Genomic DNA, 20169 nt, shown 5'->3' on the forward strand with positions numbered 1-20169 from the left:
TTAAAACTTTCTCATGACATCTAAGTATTTTATAAAAAAAAAGTGTGAGGCCGCAGCAGCATAATATGGCCCATCTTTTTTTTTTTTTCTCTTCTCTTTAAATATTATCGTGGTCTTTAGAGGATAGAGGGAGTATACTAAAAAACAATTATGTTTCCATATAACTGTAGATTTATCTTTAGAAAGTCGTGCAATCAAATCTTAACCATTGATTTAAATATTTAGTAAACTAATGAACGTGGTCCAGTTTGAGAGTATAAAAGGTATCGAATCTCATACCTTAAAATAACAGCCCTTTACCAGCAAGCCCACAACATCTAATAAGATGAGGCCGAGACCTAATTTGTACTCCGGAGACGATGAAGACAGATAAAAATTAAGTTTTTAATTCTTTCTTGTAAATAGTTTTTTTTTTTTATAGAGGGTGTTTGGCAGTGTGGTAGCGGTTGCTTTTCAAATAACTTTTTATGTCAAAATGCATGCCAATGATTTTTTTTATTTTAAAAAAATTATTTTTGACATCAGCACATCAAAACAATCCAAAACATACAAACCATATTAAATTTTAGTAAAAAAAAAAATACTTTTTGAAAACATGATTTTCACATCGTTTCCAAACATGTTCTAAATAAAATGAAGGAACACAGAGGATCAAAATGACGATAAAACCAACTTAAATTTTGTTTTGACAAATATCCCTCTGCAAACTTTCTTTTATTTTATTAATTTAAGAATATGTGTTATCTCTTACACACACATCAATTTTTCTCCTACTCTTTATGATTTTTCCTGGACAATTCTATTATATATAAAGTATGAATTTAAATGTGTTTCTTAATTGCACTGCAAAAGACTGTACAAATATGGTATGAACAGATTGGGATATCAAAAGAATCATGTCTGCTTCTTCTTCTTCCCTGCAAGAATTGGCTGGATCTCCAAGTGCCTGTTGAAGGCCTCGTTGAAAAGAAAACGAGTCTGGAAGGATGATATGATTGGAAGCCATGCTAAAACTGCTACTGGTGCAAAAAGAACCACGCTCATTCCATAATCGTATGCGCTGGCAAGAACCCTAGTGAAATGCCACAATCCAGTCTCCTCAATCTTAGGCCTTGCAGCCTGTGCAATCTGACAGACCAAAATATGAGCACAGATGAACTAGGATAGATGTGTTTTCAAGAAGAAATTAGTGCTTACCAATATCAAGCCCCATCCAGTGGGTAAAAATGCTAGACAGCAGACAATCAAGTCCTTCATTGATAGGTCGCAAACGCTGGACAGAATAATGATAATAGCCAGAACAGCAATGAAGAGGAATGCTTTGAAAAGCCTGAAAGCTAGGTGGAAATTAGTACTGAACTGTTGCCTTCCCATATTCACAGCCTGCATAGCATCACGACATAATGTTAAAACTGAATTGGTAAGACTGCAATTTGAGCTGAGACCTTGGATATTCAAACCAGCTGCTGCTTCAGTTCTCAAGGGAACACTGAACTTTCCTACTGATCGAGTTAAGGAATATGTGGTTATTTAACTGCTGGAAACTAGTGGGAGATTTGAAGATCAATGTAACTTTTAGAAGGATGTTAACTAGGATTTCAAGCACATAACTGCATATTAATCATGTAGTATAGTTGAAATGCATGTATCCAAACCAGGGAACCAGAAACGCAAGTAAATAAATACAGGACAATTAGGGAATTATTTACCTTGACTAAGAGAAAAACTGCCAAAATCACAAACCATGACAGAATGTAAACTAGGACATTTTTGCTCTTTTGGGAGATGTCGAGGTGATACACCAGACCATACTGGTACATAAAGAACCGAGCAGAGAGAAGTATTTCAAACAGCCTAGCACCCAATCCTGAACCGCAAAGATGGGCCTGCTCATCATTCCACCATGACTGCCAACTTTTATCTTGCTGAATTCCTATACCACCTGGCAGCCTGATCCACTTATTCAAATTTTTCCAGTCATCTACTATCTTTTCCCAATCAAATCCAGCAGGATTAAACAGAAACGGTGCAAACAACCAAGTGATCGACATGAACCAAATGGAATAAGTGATTAAGACGTATGCCATGCTGCTCTGGTAGGACCGTCTAAACAAATCATAGACGATCAAAAGGAGTACTAGCTCAAATCCTTTAACAAAGTGGCTTCGTGAATATAATCTATAAATCTCAGTGAAGCTGGCATGGAATACCACCACCTTGCGCCCAGTTGGCCGGTACTTAGCACCCCCATGTAACATTGTTCGACCATAATAATGAATTTTTGTCCCAAGTGAGAAGGTGAAGAAAACAGCAGCTAGTTGCAATTGCATGAGGACAAAATCTTTGATGGCTGTGAGAAATCCTTTCTCAAGTCCTATCTCCATCACCATCGGCAAGCCAGTTAGAAGCCCAAGCTGGATAAATGATTGGGAGGCAAGAGCTGTTTCCAATGATTGTATGTTATGAACTCTAGCCTCAAGTAGGAATGCCTTTTGTAGACCGCTTAGGACAAGGTATAGCTGACCGTAGAGGAACACATAAATTCCAATTACTGAAATCTGTGGATTTTACATGTGGAGTTTGAGTCAATATATAATTATCAAACAAGGAGCAAACTGACTGGTATTACATATCAGAGATGGAGAGGGAAACACAAATAAAAATGTCTTCAGAGTAATAAGAGAACTTGTTAAATTTAACTTTAGAATAACTATCATCTGGTTCATGAATTAATTAGCAATGTAGCATACAACCCTAAAGACCATTTGAACTGGTAATAAATTAGCAAATCAAAAACAGCAAGGAATCATTCTTCTTCATAAGCTAACAACTTATATATGCATGAGGCTAGACAAGAAAAGGAAACTTGAGCAGTATTAATCCAGGAAATTCAGAACAAACTACAGTGGATAAGCATAATAATCTAAAGAATGCCCCCATGCACCTATACCAGCTTGTTTACTTGTGTAATTTTTTAACATAAAATCTATATGTGGGCACAGTTTTCCACGAAGATAAAAATATTTATGGTGACTTCACATCAATCTCATTAAATTTACTTCTTTCTTTGAATGTAGGATTATTTCAGGGGGTGCAAAAGAAATACCAGGTTACTGAAATAAAACCCAGTGGTTGTAAAGTAACAAGATAGCATCCGGAAAAAATCAAAACAGCGTCCAAGTCGGTGTATGTCACGGCTTATTGTTTGTTCACTGTTTCCATTTGCTACTTTGGCTTCAAACTTCGAGATTTGATTTAGACCTACGTCACGACCTTTTCCAACTTGCAGGTACTCATGGTAAGTTATGCATCCCCGTCTTAATATAGAATTGAATCCTGCAGATAATACACGAGTAGCTATGAATAATCACCCTTCACAGAGAGCAACTTGTGAAAGTACTGGTCCGTACCTGCATATATATCCTCACTTAAGTTTATTGTTTTTGATGCTTTGCTTATGCCACCCCTTGTGATGTGAAACAACCTGTCAAATACATCTGGGTGCCCATAGTGGAACCTTACCCTATGCAGAAGATGATGAACATTAAGAGAATAAATTAGTAAAGATTGACCACATGGGCAAAAATCACTTTTGTGCATAGAATTAAAAGGCCTCGAGAACAACTTGGAGAGGACAACTGAATGGAATTGCAAATATATGGAAAATGGATGAGCCTACAATGCAATGCAACATTATTAGCAGTTTGTTTTTACAGTTTTCCTCAATTTTCTGGATCTGATCTCTGATGAGTATGATAAACTGAGATTCATAACAAAGGATCCAAAAACAAGCTAACAGAAATAGGGAAACGGGTACCTGAGAGGATTTGCAAGAAGCCTTTGACCAATGGTGACAAAGCTAGCCTCTTGATATGACATGAACCAAGCTAGAGATGAGACACTGCAGTTTGGAAGATAATGTAAGATTCTCGACTCAAGATCTAAAATGATGGCATGACATCTAAATCGACAACATTCTTTCCTGTATATGGATGATTTTTTAAAACATCAGATGTTCAAAAAAAGTAATTTTCAGTAACAATCATATTTTGAAGATGTGAGGATTTCCTTTGACCTTATTTTATGACACTGAATTTATAGGAAAAATTAGAGCAAGATACATATTATGTATTAAAGAACTTATATGTGCAACAGAGTTCAGATTTGAAAGAACAGTAACTGCATATACCAACCTCATTAGTTAGAAAAAAAGAAAAAAGAAAATAGATTCTTTCGAAGGTTCAGGCAGGTAAGCAGGTTTTAGTTGTAATTCCCCAGCTCCATAAGTATACAAAGTAATGCATTTCAAAGTTTGTTTGAAGTAATGCAAAGTGTTTAAAGAACTGCTAATATCAGCATCCAGAATCCTTAGTTTAGTGTTGAAGACTATAAATTGAAGGCTATTCCTTAATGCTTGGGCTCCTCATTGAATTGCTTTTGTACTATGTAGAGCATCAAGCTATGTCTCCCAAACTGGTGAAGGTCAGACTGATTCTAGGTCTGTGGCCTCAAGAATGATTGCATGACAAGCTACCAGCGCATGAAGCAATTAAAAGATAAACTAGCTGGCATCTTTATAAATGGTTGTCTCGGTATTCTCTAGCTCTTGTTCTGATAGTAAATGAGTCTAGCTGTGAACTGAACCTCACTGTGGCTTTTAAAAGTATAAAGTTTCATCAATTTATGACTTTGGTCTTCTATAGGCACAGGATCTATTCGTTTAATTTATGGGAGAAATGGACTAACCTTCCAGTGAATATGTGTTCCCTCAAACCAAGTATAGTCGGAGGTCGCCGTCCTCGCTGCCGAAGAAATTCTTGTAAGAGGTTCCGCATTTTGAAAGCTTCTTCCAAGTAATTATCCTGCAAAAAGAGAGAACTTAAGTAAAAAATGCAAGATATGTGTATTTATAGGTACCAGTGGAAAACTGTACTTGGTTCATATCGATTGTTTGAAGAGCTTCACCACGTGTAAAGATTATGGCATGGTTTTGATTTTCTGGTTTCCCTTCTCCAATATTTGGTGGTCCAGGAAGTTTTATTCGATAAATTTCCTATAGAAAAACATACAACATATTCAGCCCAAATATGCTGCTGCGCATAAAAAACTTCACACACACGAACATAAACATGCTGATTTAGCTGCATGCATCTCTCTCTCTCTCTCGTGGGGGGGTTGACAGCAAAAATTTTCAATAAGATAAATATAACAGCTAGGCTTAGAATTGGAAGGATGGACCTAGCTAATTAAAATATAATCACTAAGATACATCCCATATGCCAGATATGTGGTTCATTCAAACATCTGCTCTGTAAAATTCTAGCATCTAAAAAATGCGATAAACTGTATGTAATCTAAGCATGTGAATGAAAAGGCTAACTGTAGACTTTTTGCTTCTTTACTCAAAAGCATGAAAATTTATTATGGTCGTATCCTCTGATAGGACTTAACTCTTTTCAAGTTCATATTACGATAGCAAACTAAATAAAACCAAACACTCATCACTCTGCATGTCAAACGTAAAAAGATAGCTAAATTAATGAGACAGAACATAGTGAAAAACTGACTAGGTTCAGGCTCGTTGAAGCTCCCTGGGCAAGCAAAAAATTGTACTCCAACTTAAATGTCTAAATCTTACAGTTTAGCAAATTTGGCTCTCAAAAACTGTCTGAATCTTTAAACATCTTGAAAGTTTATTAAAATGTAAGCTTTTAAATCAACCTTCAGCTGTTCTTTTCTCTTAAGATGCTCAGTGCATTGTAAATTTTTCATAATCCTCGACTTAACATATTTCTCAAACCAAACGTTTCTATATTAATCCTCACAGCATGTTGTAATACAATCTGAATAGTCACTACCTGATCAAGATCATCGACAGCTTTAACCAATATAGAAGAATAAACCTTCTGAGGTATATCTTCCACTATCTCTTCTTTCTCCTCAACATAAGCAACACGGACAGAGGGGTACCTTCAAGTGATAATTGTGTGGTCAAAATCAGATGAATTGATGCTTTCAGTTTGGGAATATTTAATTTGTTTTTTTGTAAAATAGTACCTTGTCATCAAGTCAAGTATGTCTTGTGCATGGGGATCTCCAGAGGACTTTTGTGATCCAAACATTTGAAATGAAATGACATAAGTGAATTTCAAGTCTGCTAGTGCATCTAACTGAGCAAATAATGTACGATTATTTTTCTCCGCACCGTCATAACCTTCAAGAATATCTGGATAAGCACAGCCAGATAATGGCGAAGACCATGTTAAGTAATACAATTTTCATACGTAGGAATCTGAAGTAATGCACTAATGATTTACTCCTTTTTGTAATAAGGACAAAGGTTATCAGATGCTATCTGCTAGAGTCTACATAGCGAACCTTCATTGTCAGCCATATCAAGAAATGCTTGAACTCTTAAGGCTTCTCTATAGTACATCATTCCTCTAACTGTTATAAGCAAAGAAAACAAAGCTGGAGGTTATATCGAAGTTAATTATATCCGCCACATTGAATCAATGGCCACAAACATTAATATTACTAAATCTTTCTATTCACCTGTTCTGCTCAATGTTTGACCACGGAAAGAAGCCCAATTTCTGAGCTCTTTTTCATCTTTTACTCCATCTGAATTTTCACATCCCATGCGTTCCAAGAAATTTTTCCACTCATCTAAGATAAACAACAGGATAGAGACATAATAAGAGTTGTTTTTGGACTAGTATGAAGAAACAAGTAAAAACAAAATAAAAAAGGAGTCCTTTCTCACCTGGATAAATCATCTGCATGTAAAATAAGATGGAAACCCCTTCCTTGCTTGAATGAAGTTCATCCATTGAATAAATAACATCTTCCTTGAAGTGTGGAGTTAAAACACTGGTAACCAGAATATTAATGTGAGAAAGTATACATGGGCTTAGAATCATTTCTCTATTAAACTCAAGATTCCACACCATGCTTCTTTAAGCATAATAATTTTTTTTTCATTTTAATGGGATAACTAGTACCATCTATATAAATGTTCAAGAAGTACTTTGTTGGATTTCCCCTTTGATCCATGCACATGTTCAAGATTCATTGTTTGTTAGGATATTCCAGGAATTGAAAGAATCGAATTACAAAACAATAATGAACATTTTCAAGCATTGCAGATGAAAAGATATCATGTTATGCCTAATGTAGAGGTTATTATTTATTGAATCCTGAATTATTATGCAATGTATTATTACATCACAAACTCAAACTCAGTTACGTTTCAGTGTCCTATCCTGGCAGCCGTGGTCTTCAAGCTGGGTAAAAGAGGGATTGCAATGAGTGGTCACTAGCATAAAACAGTGTTCAAATTTATTCTGCTGAGCAAAATAACCGAAAACGATAAATTCATTTTAGATTGAAAATGAATTGGATTGAAGTAATAAACAAGAGTTCATCACCTTTAAAGAGGGCGGATTTTTTTTTATAAGAATATGTTGAAAATCTTAGGAAGAAGACCCATGTGGTCCACCTCAATTAATATCGCATTGAGCCTCTTAGTTCAATGGAATCAAGTTGATTTCTATAGCATTAGTAGTGCTGCAATGCAAGTCTCAATCCTCCTAAATACTCAACATATATCATCAGGTGACATAGAAACTTGAATGCCTGATCCAAATACAGATGATGAAAAATCAAAAGGCAAACATAGAGAGCCTTGGCCAATAGAGAAGCAGGAAAACTGTCATGAACATAAGCAGAGGGTAAGAACTAAGAGCTTAACCTGAAAGATAGCATATTCCGCACATTAGGAGCAACGGGCATATCAGTGAAGAGTGAAGTAGCAAAGAATGAAATACGTCTCCGAGCCTCTAAGTTCGCAGGTATGTCCATTGCCTTGTCATTGACTGTAAGCAGCCAAAGGAAACGCCTGATCTGCCACTCAAAGTTTGAAACAACTTAGTAATATGTATGTGAGGTTTGCCAAAATGAATTGCATAGTAAGGCTGTTTCCTAAGCAATCATAAAAAAGGAAAAGATTCCTAAAACAGATAAAATACACCTGTTGCTTAATGCCCAATAACCATGGATTAAAAAAAGGTGAAAAAAAGAGTGCAAGTTCTTTGTCCCAGAAAGAAGCTCTTTTTGACAGTCCATAGAAATAACGAATGGTTGATAAAAGTTGCAGGGAATCAACTATTTTATTAAGTAGATATAAATACTTTTTGACATATATTTTCAACAGACTCAAGAGGAAAGAATGACACACTTTCTGTATCAAAAAGGGAAGGAGAAAATAGCATCACCTGTTCATTGAAAGTGCCACTATCTGGCAACGGAAAATGGATAGAATTCCTGTCAGTAGCTGATTCAAATAATTGTCGCTCAATTCTTCTGGAAAAATCAACTAAAATCTCTTCTGTCTGCTCAACATTCTGTTGGGAAGGGTAGATCAAATCCAATATTCTGTTCAAAATGAAAATGAAATGGAGTAAAGTGACGCATTAAGTTGATCTTAAAATTTGGATTAATCCCTAAAACAAGAGCCCCTGAGAAAACCTGACCTGGAACCATCTGTCATCATATCGTAGGTCACAAGCTCAAACATATCTTGGAGAACTTTCACAACATTACCTTTTTGATTTTCATTTCCCTCCAGCTTAAGAAATTGCAAAATATTGTATTTTAATAACCAGCAATGAGAAATAACTGCATAGTCAATCTTAACACTTTCATTCTCAATGGTTATAGTTACCAGAAGTTCAACCAGCTGAATACATTTTGCTTTTAAGGCTGGAAGCTCACTCATCTTGAAATCCTCAAGAAGACTTGACCTTTTCATGCTTTCTTCAATTTCATATAGTATGCTGGATACGACTCTGAAAACCGATGCAGGCAACACCACAAGGTCAGCAATAGTATTTAAAGGATACATATGAGAAGCAAGCAGAGGGAAGTAACTCGGCTTCCATATCAATCAAGAAAACACAAAAAAAAACTATGCTATACAAAACTTGCCGGAACTCAAAAATCAATGTCTGGTTTTTTCATATTGAAGATTGCATTCAATCAAAAGCTGAATCTTCTGTACCTTTTCTCCAGATCGCCTACAATGAGCATTTCAAGGACATACTTGAGTGACTCATAGCACTCCTTCACAGCACAATACATGTACTTGTCTTTTTTAATTTTTCTGAAAAGAATCTCATCCTTCCCCACAAAATCTCTTGCAATGCTCAGTGCTGTTGAAAACTAGTAAGAATAAAGAGCTTTGTTTATAGATGAATGATGCTATCAAAACAAAACTACGAAATTTTGAACACAGGGAACGAACCTTGTTTGCCAGGAGGAAAATAGGCCAACGAACCATGCCAGAAAATAACTCTGAAGACATAGGAATTGTCATCAAATCCATCTCCCTGTTGATGAAAACATGACCTATAAAATATTTCTTGGAGATAGAGGTGGAAAAAGAATAGTACTCCGACAAGTAAAATGTACCAGTTGCTTATCAAGTCCTCTAGCCGGAAAGTATTGATTATTTGGTTCCATACGAAAGCAAACTTGGCAACACCATTTGTTTCATTTTCAGAAACCTGAAAATAAAATCCAGTAAATTGTCATATTGAAAAAAAAGGAGATCCTCAATTAAGAAAGATATTCTAACATTAACAAATCCCATACCTTATGAAATCTCCGGAGAAAGAAATTTCTTCTTGTTTTCTGACCACTTTTTGCTGAAGGTGGGATCAAGCAGGCATTGAATGCAGAAGGCAAAGCGTGAAATCTACTTCTCAGCATCCCCAATGTTCGAATCTACAAATAATAGGAGAAATAAGAGCCAACCCCAATATTTGGCGAGAAAAAATTATAGCTATAAACTCCACCAGGCTTACCTCACCAAGATGATTTAAAATGCCATAAAGTCCTCCAAAAATTGTGCAGAAAACAGAATACCAAATCTGTGTGTCCATGAAATACACCTGAGAAAATTGCAAAATAAGCAAATGTCAGGCATTATATGTTAGCTAGGGAAAGTACAATGATCCAAGAACTTCAATATCATTCATGCCTTGGTGACTGTACTGTATTTGTTTTAATATTTTGATTTTCCACTTTCATGGGTTAGCTTGAGGGAAAGATTTGTAACAGAATTGCATGAAACTAAAAAAGCATTGCCAAAATGAAAAAGAACATCAGAATCTTACAACTATAATTGGAGCCCATATAGCCACAAGTGCACCAACATTGCTTTTCACTGAAACAGAAGAAACTCACTTACTATATACATAAAGAAAGTGGTTAACTCTTAGAAGCTAAATGCAGAACGAAATGAAGTTTACCTTTTGGGAAAAGCTCATGCCAGTCATAATTTTGCACACCTATTTTCAAGATTAGTCTTGTTGGTCCAATGAGTGGTTTGATCTGCATATTTCCATTGATAGGAATAATCAGTATCTTAGCTTTTATTGGCACACCTCTCATCATGACAATAGTGAAATCATATTACAAGACTGCTAGATGAATTAAGCTTTCACAAAGAGCAGTGGCATGATATTACACATTTATAAGCAACCAATTATCATATTGAGTAAACATAAATGTTTCTCAAAATATTCTTTATGGCTCCTTCAATTGCAATTCCCAAGTGGAAAACTTTTATGAATCTGAAAGACCTATTTTGTATCAGTAGTTGGTACGAAAAATGAAGTCCTGTTTCTTAATCCAGAATCAGAAAAGAATAGTTGTACTAGCACATAGACTGGACATATAAACTTTAAGAGGAGTGATAAATTGTCTATTACAAATTTGAACAATAATGAGAAGATTATGTGGCCTCTTGGTATAATATTTTTGAATCGTGTTATAAGGACATAGAAGATGCAATGAAAGAAATAAACTAAGATCTTCTGTTTCACCAAAGACAGTAATATTCCAAGCAATCAAGACCAGAATAGTCCTTTGTATCAGAAAAGATTTGAGATTCAGTTGATAATAAATGCACATTTGGTTAATCAGGTCTTCTATATTTCATATTAACTTGCAATTTTTTTATTTTTTTTTGCACATACACATATGATTCTAGAGAATATAATTTACTTGCTACACATGTTGTTCTTGCAGACATTAAGACTGTTCCGAGTAAACATTAATTTTAGTGTTTAGACTTTAGTGTATATAGCTCATGTCCCCAAGTTTTCATCTCGTGCCAATGAGGCATAACAAAGTGCAGATTCCTTTCTAATGTACTGCATGTTTCTACCTCATTCAGCCTTGATGGCACAGTAAATAACTTTATAATATTACAATATCCATGTCATCTACAACAATCAGTCTGTTGTGCAAAATTAGAGTTCAAAACAGCCACTAGTTGTGGATTATGTATCACATATCGAATGATAATCATAGAAAAGGGAGAGAATTTTAGCACTTCTAACCTCATAAGTATAGCTGAATAAAAATTTGGTCAATAATACCAGCACCCAAAATACTGTATATCTGGTAAGTAAGAAAGAGTTTGTGTTTAGGGAAGAATAATGAAGGAAAAAAAAGGCTAATGAAAAGCTTCTAAAATGGGAAAATGAGATACTTGAGAACTGAAACTTGGGTTTCTTGCATCCCACGTCCAACATATGATCTTGGCTGCATGACAGAAACAGTAATTGTTGAATTATGGATACAATAATCTAATAATAAACAAAAAAAAAGGATAAATGTTAGGTTTATATGCTTCACATGGCATAAAAATAATAAGAACCAGAACTTGTATGAAATTAATTCTCAGTTAATTAGAGAGAAACAGAGTGGATTACAAATGAATTAAAATAAATAGCTCACAAACAAGAATAACACTTTATCCCTGTAGCATTTTTCTTAAATCCAAGGAAATAGTGCTTGTACAGTTGATGAAAAGTAATTGCTATTCATCAGTCATCACTATGGATATAGAGAAAGGCTCCGTCAACCTAGTGTTCCCCCACAAACAAATATGCGCATATGCAAAAGTTTGAATATTTATGCATGGACGACCACCACAAAGATCTGGTAGAGCAAATGTTTAAATCGCTAGTGTTTTCTTAGAATAGTGACGCTCTTTCTTCCATTTACAATCATGAAATGGTTTCGCTTTACACCTGTACTTCTAAAAATGATGTAGTTGTTTAGAAGTTCAATTGTGCTCCTAGATTTTCAACATGAACACGTTGATCATGGATTCATGTTTTGTAGTATCACTTTAGAACTGAATGATCTTATGTTATGTATAATGCTATCAGTCATCCCATCGTAGAAAAAGGTTGACCATGTAAAGACAAGTTTCTCTCCACAGTTCATTTTAATATTTACTGTGGTTTTTAATTGCATGCCTTTAACATCTTGAAACTTGTAATCCCCAGTCAAGTTTAAAACACAGAATCAGAGTCAGTCTTACAATTGGCATTGGCTAATTACTGAAAATTTTAGGGAAAGCACATCACTTCAAGATAGAAAAACCATATGCTGAAGGAAATTAAAAACAAAAAGTACTTGATTAATCATACCTGTGTCCACCAGGAAAATATTTTGAATATCTGACAATTCGAGACCTCAATGTACTTGTGAATCGCAGGAACAAAAAATAGGACCATCTCAACTGCATTAGTCGTAAGGAAAATTGCAACTGCAACCATATAGGAAGAAAAACACAGCTCCCCTAGCCAGCTTCTATATTGTGTGGAATAACAAGTATACTTTCTCTTAGATTTAGCATAATATACAGGTAGAACAATAGTCCATATGACTGCAACTAACAGCTTCAGAACTTGTTTCCTTCTTGACAAAATATCCATCGTGAGTCTTGTTTTCCATGTAAAGACAATGTCAAGAATTGCTGCAACAAAAAAACATATATTTATGAATTTATTGATCTCTATCACTTCTTCAATATGATGAAGTTTGTGCAGGCATGTCATGAGAAGGGGTGGGGGTGACTAACACTGTTGAAACCCTGTATCTTCATGGTGTTAACAATACTCATAATAAACTAGTTGTTAGCACATAATAGTAACATACCTTGTACAAGTTTAAGAATAGCAGATGTAATGAAGATGCTCATGATGTCCTCAAATACTACTGCATCAAGCATTTCAAGTGGAGACCCCAAATCATGGCAAGCCATAATTATCATTGCCTGAAATGCAACAAAAATTACTATTAGACACGGCTAATTCATCATAGAATGGAACTAACCAACAAATCAGTTGTATGTTGTATTTGACCTGAAGGGATAGAATAAAAAAGCTCCACATTCTATCAAAGCTCCTAAAAATCTGCCAAAATGAGCGAATCTCTACAAAATTCTTCTTTCCCAGCCATTTTGGTTCATGTATTTCTTCAACTGTAGCCTGGTAGAAAAGAAAAGCAAGTTAGAAATTGGATTATCAAATGCCAGACGACAACCCAACTTCCCAAAACAATGTTGGAGATATCAAATTATTCTACTTTGCCAAAATTAGATGCTCATATAAAAGCCACAATATAGCAGAAGACAAGGTATCCTTCTCTCCTTATTCTCACTACTGATACAGGATGAGTTGCATCAAAGCTTATCTATCAAAAATTATATATGTTCCTGAATGCAGGCACTTTAATCCAAGAAGTAAAGGTTCAAAGCAATAAATTCAACAGATAAAGTTTGAGAGGATCACCCACAACACCCATATAAACACAAGATTCACCTCACTAAACCCTCTGATTAATGACTTAAAATGCGGAACGTTACTAGCTATCCAAGTGTAAATCAAAATGGGCTTTCCCTTTTCACAACATAAAATCATCAATTTATGTTGCAGAAATGAGAACTGAAGACATGGTAATCTATGTACGAGATTAACAACTATAGTTATAAGTGCATGTTAATGGCTCGAATGTAGTGCACTAGTGTCCCTTCACAAACTAGAAATAACAGAAGCTACATTTCAAATAGACAATAGACAAACAGAAGAACTGAAACTATTATTTGAAATCTGTTCAGTTTATAAATCAATAGCAATCTGGAAACAGAAAAAAAATGCTTAAATGACCGAGAGTGATAAAGTTTACCCCTGGTTCTTCATCCTCGTTTAATCCCATTTCTTCATCCTTGTTTTCTTCGCTCTTTCTCTTTTCTTCTACAATATTCTTACGTTTGGGTTTATTTAAAGACTCGAAACAAAAGAAATCATGATCCAGACGCATGGGCCAACCTATTTGGAAACAATCACGAGACCTGCAAAAATATTGTAGCCATAACAATGTATCCTCAAGATCTTAACTTTTTGAAGCTGACTGAAACATTAAGGATTCAATTCTCACCAGAAATACTCATTCAAATCATCGTAGTTTCTCCATGTAGAATGATCAGCTGTCCCATTTTTGCTTTTCAGAGTTTCCTTCAGTTTTTTTTTCTCTAGAAAATTAGCTTTTATATGGAAATATTTACCAAGATATAAAGAAAATAGGAATATACCTTATAGATAACCCTGTATATCGGGGTAACTACATTTCTAAGGAAAGACTCAGACCCTCCTTTGTATGCTGTTGTGAATTTCTTTCCAATTAACAGGTCATGCAATTCATCTGCCATCTGAAAGCAAACAAGAAAAGATCCACGCTTGTTCAATTATTAAGATCATCATATGAAACTAACATTCATAAACTTGATAGTATAACTAAAGATATTGTTCAAGAACACCAAGTTTTTCGAAGATGCCTTCCAGAAGAGCAGACAGTCATGATTCAATAGTCATTTAATATAAACTGAGTGTCAGTGCAAATTACCAAAACATTAAAAAACCAAGGTAAAAGTTCAGATGCTGCTTCTAGCACAAATTTTAGGGCTTTCAATCACTATCATAACATTTCCTACAGCTCTCTGTTCATTTCACCAATAAACATGATATGGGCTGCCGTCTTGCAGAATTGCATTTGCATAGAAGGTAGGACTGGAAATCATATATAAAACCTCGCAGAAACCACCAAACAGTTCCAAAAACCAAGGCCTAGCACTCCATTTCAGAATAAGAGTACACTTTTTGCTAGAGCAAGATTGACCTCAGGCATGTAGAGCTTTATCCACGTCATTAAAGAGCAGACACTAGACGAGCTGCAGGGAAATCATCTACAATTCCTATCCTATTAATGCAAGAATATTTAGCTGGATGAATGAGGAAAAAGGAATGTGTAAATCAGACACAAGTTAGATTCATAATGATCCATGCTCCAATGAAACCATTTAATTGCATCAAACAGAAACCAATACTGATGCATGTGCTCATTTTTTCAGTTGGGTTTACACTACTACATCTCATAAATCATATGGAAGAGCGTAGGACATGATATGTTAGATGTGGAAATTCTGGATAGTCCTTTGAACAACTCTTTATCCACATTAAAAAAGAAACCAATACTACTGCCATCTATGGAAAGTTAGATTTCCACAGAGCGCATGATTTAGACATGAAAGAGTTATTTGAACAATTGTACACAATTTACATCATACACAAGTTATTTGTGCTTGATGTTAACAGCAGGAAGTCAAACAATATTCATTTATATTTTTTGCTTTCCTCTACTTTCTAAGAAACATCTCATCTTGTTTTGTCAACACATTAGAAGAGCCTTTGATTAATGTCATTTCCTTGCAGATAAAAAAAAATTGAAACATATCTATTCCTATTAGTGAATTGTAATGTAGTCAATAGACGACACTGTGGTTTCGAAATGTTGGGCAAAGAGGCTTCTGTGACTTTGGCTAATGAAGTTAAACTATTTTAAAGTCCAAGAATGAGACCCCATGGGAATTGAAATGAAAGAACAAAGTATTCCACCAATATGGTCACAAACCTGTGAGTGGATTATACAGGAAATAATCAACAGAAACACATTTTAAGCTTACATGGTGAAAAATATAGCATAAACACTCTGGCATAAACCGCAAGTTTGCTGCCTCCCCCCAAATAAGAAGGTAAAGTCCAATATATAAAATTTTGTATTGTTGAGCTTCCTGTTTCACATATGGCAACCTGCAAATACAAGTATCAAATTTGTTGCAAGAACCTGAAGATAATGAATATAACAGACATGTCACAGGTCTTCTGAATAGAATTAATGGACAAAGAAAACCAGATACATAGATGTGGAGAAATTAGCAGCAAAAAGTTGTCAAAATTTTTTGGCAAAATAGAAAGAAGGGAAAGATATGCTGTTTCAGAATGAAATTGGACGACGGATTTGTAACATCTCTGGCTCTAAGCAACAAGAAAAATAGGTCACTTACTCCATGCTGCTTTTTCTCCCCAAAAATTTACACCAATTAGTGTAATTTTTAAAAACCTTCTTCATCAGTTCATCCACAGCTGCATCTCCTAGCTGATATCATGAGAAATATATATATCTCAAATTCAAAAGATAAGTGCGGCTTAACCAAAAATTCAAGAGCCAAATAGCTTATAGACCTTATTAATAGATGTCTCCTTGTGAGACTGCCTAATATGGGTGCTAGCAAGCAGTAGAATTAGATGCTCTCTCTGGTTGGCAACATTTCCTTCCTGACACAACATACAGAAAGTGTAATAACTTTCATGTCAATGTAAGCAAGAAGAGCATTATGTCACACATGTCCAATTTCCCAACTCCAACTTTATTTGCGAATCAATAGCAAACTCTAGAGAACAAACCAAAGGAAAAGAAAAGAAAAGAAAAGCAAAATCAAATAGGAATAGTTAAGAGAGAATACCTGAAACTCAAAGAAAAATTCTAGAAATTCAAACAAATCCATGAAAGGTTTCCCCAAATCCTCGGCTGAAGGTAAGCCTCGAATGTTACGAACAGCTGCCACAGCAGCTTTAATCTGTATTATTTATCAGTCTGTCAACATACTTATTCCATTTAATCAAACCTCGGGCATGATGCATAGGTGTGGGAGGGAGGGTTGGGGGGGTACAGGTAAAATTGCAAGTAGGCTAACATCTTGTCAAACTACATAAATCTGCAGTTTTAGCAGCTTATAGGAAAACTCAAAAGTCTTTAAAATCATGGGGACAGCCCATTCTTAAGAATATTAAGAAGGAAATCACTTATTTTATCCATACAGCATCAGACCTCAGGGAGTTGCATAATTGCGTGCTGAATACCTCCTTGATCTAGAGGAAGAATGTTATATGGTACATAGAGCTCGGATTTTGCACGAATACTATCTGTGTCAGCAAGGGCCTGTAAAGAAAGACGAATAGAAGTAAGAAGCACATGCAGTCATCATGGAATCTGCAATTAGTCATTGCATCCTATTATTAATAAATGAAAAAAAAAATGAGAAAAGCACCTGGGGTCCAGCAGCATTTGCTACTGTTTTTAATACTACAAACAGTACAGAAGCAATCATTTGTGCATTTGTCAACCTCTTTCTGTGACTAATTCAGATAAAAATTCCACGAGCTAAATTAGTAGCAGAAGAGTATGTAGTGAAGTCTCAGCTGGAATACAGTAGGCGTATTTACCTGCCATCCAAATCAAACTCTCCACCACTTTTGATACACTCCTTGTATGCATGGTAAACACGTCTGAGCTCACGCATATCACTCTTCTCCTTCCGTCTTATTAAGGTAGGATATTCGTCCTAGACATTGTAAAAGACAAGAAAGACAAAAGGTTTTAAAATGGAAATAAAAGAACAGGAGATGATAGCCTTCGCAAAGTATCTCAAAACAAAGTAAATCAAGCAGCAGATGAACTTGTGGTGAAGAACAGAAATCAAGCAGATACAAACACTACGCAGCAGTTAAGGGAAAACCAAGGAAGGCAAAGTGTACAAGAGGTTACATAAGAGCACACACTCATGCTCATCATTTCTTTAATCTAATAATCTTTTCAACATGCTCATCATTTCTTTGATCTAACAATCATTTCAACCCAGTGCATCCTTGGAGCTTGCAAGGACAGCAGAACTTTGATATGCTTGTATGATGAGCTACCATCAAGTTCTTACTTGTTCAAGTCGCTGAAGGAGAGACGTTTTAAATTGGCGAACACCCCGTCCATTTGAACTGCTATCCATGCCATGTGCTATTTCAAAAGCTCGAAACCGACCTGTCCAAGAAACCCACATAATTAACAAATAAGAAAAAACAGGGGGTATAAGTTTGTAATAGAGTTCATTTTTACTTGGAAAAAAAAAATAGAGTGCCACCAACACCAAAGTCAATAGAAAAACAGATTGTCACTTAAGAATGAGCAACTATACAAAATCCAAGTGGTAAGATTTTTCAGTTCATTCACTGTCCATTTCCAAGGTACCTACCTAGCTTCCTAATGACTGCAGATTGAAGTTTCAATCAACTAAATCAGATTGTCACTTAAGAATGAGCAACTATACAAAATCCAAGTGGTAAGATTTTTCAGTTCATTCACTGTCCATTTCCAAGGTACCTAACTAGCTTCCTAATGACTGCAGATTGAAGAAATAATACTCCATCTGCATTGCATTAGCCATTCCCGGTTCTTAGCAATAGTAAGAAAGAAAGAGAAAATCCTGTCAGTTGCTCCTTATAACTAACACAACCATCTTGAAATACCTTTAACCTGGAGACTAAGAATGAAAAACTTGCTCTGAACAATATTAAAAACCATAATTCAAACGTCTTTCATTAAGATTTGGTAAATTTGATCATGACCATTAGTTTGATCAGTTACAAATCAAAGTCGAAATCCCATCAACTAGTAATTCACACTCCAAAGTCGAAACCTTTCAAACAGCACTTTATAATCAAATTCAACAAAACAAAGCAGAAACAAGTAAAACCAACAGAAATTCCCAAACTCAAACTCCATAAAACAAAATCCAAGTCGCCAAGAAGGAAAGATAATTCAAAACGTATAGTATAAAGAACCAAATGGCTTACAAAGATAAGCAATACGAGGCTCCTCGCTTTCAATCAAATTAGCAACACGAAGAAACATTTGAATTTCCCTAGACAAACTGGGAGGCAACCTCTCACTATCAAAAGGCTCAGGTCCAGTACCACCACCACCACTACTACTACTAGCAGCAGCAGCATGATCAATTACAAGTGCACGGTCTGTTCGCTGCGGCTCAATGACAGGGTCAGCGAGAACAATTTCTGACATTTTGATGAAATGGTGAAAAGGGTTGGTGGGAAACGTGAGGAAGAGTTGTGAGAGTGAGAGGATATGGTGAATAACACTGCAGAGTATATAAGTGGGATCTTCTGCTTCATCTTTTGTTTGTTTTTGCTTAATAAGAAAGGGAGAGTGCACACTTTATTTGAAGGAGACTGACTACAGAGTGCTTTTTGTGGGTTTGGTATGGTTGTGATCTCTTTAGCTTTTGCTTTTGGCGATGGGTTTACGGGAGGAGGGAAGGGTTTTGCTTTGCTTTATTGCTTTGCTTGGTGTTAGTCCCAGAAAAAAAAAAACAAAACAAAACAAAAGTTAGACTGTGAAGAAAGAGTTCCTTTCGAAACTCTATGGCCATTACGCGGTCTTTTTTTAATGCTAATTTCCCCTTTACTTTTTTTTTTTTTTTTTTTTTTTGTTGCAGCTCCACTGCTTCCAGTCCAAGATCAATATGTTCAGAGGGTTCTTCTGCAGATTCCAATCCAACATTTATTTTCTTTCTTGTTCTTAGATTGTATAACATATCCTCTACATTACAATAAATTCATTTGCTCTCCATTAGTTGTCTTCCAACCAAACAAGGGATGTGTATATGTATTTTTTTAAGAAAAAGAAGTAGAAGAAGAAGCAAAAGCCCCTCTGCTAAGGAATGCTGGAAAAGGACATAAAGCAAAGCAAAACCTAATATTTTAGTGGCCAAACCCCTTTGCTAATGGAAAGCTTATGCCTTCCCTTTTTTGCTTACGGATTAAGAAATATAAAAGGAGAACGTGCATGTTTATGGGTCATGCATGCATGGCTGCTTTTCACCTGTGAGCTTAGTGCTCATTGTAACTTTTTAGAGCCTACCGCGGCTCATATAATTGCAGCATTAGTGTGCTCTGTGTTGTTCTTTTCGATTGAATCAGATTTCCAACAGGGAGATGGAAACGGAAAAGTAAAGTTGCTTGAAAAGTAACGTGTTGGGATTATATTGTGATCCTGTTTCTTCATTGCAAATTTGTTCTTCCCGGATGACAAGAGCGTAATGAACTTCACCACATGTTATTT

The 20169-nt window shown here is 35.5% G+C and overlaps 1 protein-coding gene across 2 annotated transcripts; it reads right to left on the bottom strand.

Annotated features, from left to right (window-relative positions):
- Window positions 1–699: 699 nt before the first annotated feature.
- Window positions 700–19345, bottom strand: LOC7471885 (putative callose synthase 8). Of its 2 annotated transcripts, XM_024581670.2 has the most exons (41): window positions 18885–19345; window positions 17972–18072; window positions 17484–17602; window positions 17309–17396; window positions 17089–17199; window positions 16724–16837; window positions 16443–16535; window positions 16265–16356; window positions 15884–16010; window positions 14456–14572; window positions 14302–14378; window positions 14050–14215; window positions 13227–13352; window positions 13021–13138; window positions 12510–12838; window positions 11561–11613; window positions 11409–11469; window positions 10314–10395; window positions 10179–10228; window positions 9867–9953; window positions 9655–9786; window positions 9472–9566; window positions 9305–9389; window positions 9062–9222; window positions 8726–8849; window positions 8535–8629; window positions 8277–8436; window positions 7754–7905; window positions 6767–6873; window positions 6556–6669; window positions 6379–6447; window positions 6058–6226; window positions 5859–5970; window positions 4934–5053; window positions 4747–4862; window positions 3818–3901; window positions 3411–3523; window positions 3107–3336; window positions 1710–2558; window positions 1198–1383; window positions 700–1128 (listed from the first exon to the last, which is right to left on the bottom strand). In XM_024581670.2, the coding sequence occupies exons 1-41, from the start codon at window positions 19108–19110 to the stop codon at window positions 895–897; spliced, it is 5844 nt and encodes a 1947-aa protein (XP_024437438.1). In that variant the 5' UTR covers window positions 19111–19345; the 3' UTR covers window positions 700–894. The 2 variants fall into 2 exon arrangements, with proteins under 2 accessions (XP_024437438.1, XP_024437439.1); XM_024581671.2 differs by lacking the exons at window positions 17309–17396; window positions 17484–17602; window positions 17972–18072; window positions 18885–19345 and having other exon boundaries at window positions 17121–17166.
- Between the last annotated feature and the right edge of the window lie 824 nt (window positions 19346–20169).

This window comes from Populus trichocarpa, chromosome 11, assembly GCF_000002775.5.
Source record: "Populus trichocarpa isolate Nisqually-1 chromosome 11, P.trichocarpa_v4.1, whole genome shotgun sequence".
In the NCBI taxonomy this organism is placed as follows: Eukaryota; Viridiplantae; Streptophyta; class Magnoliopsida; order Malpighiales; family Salicaceae; genus Populus; species Populus trichocarpa.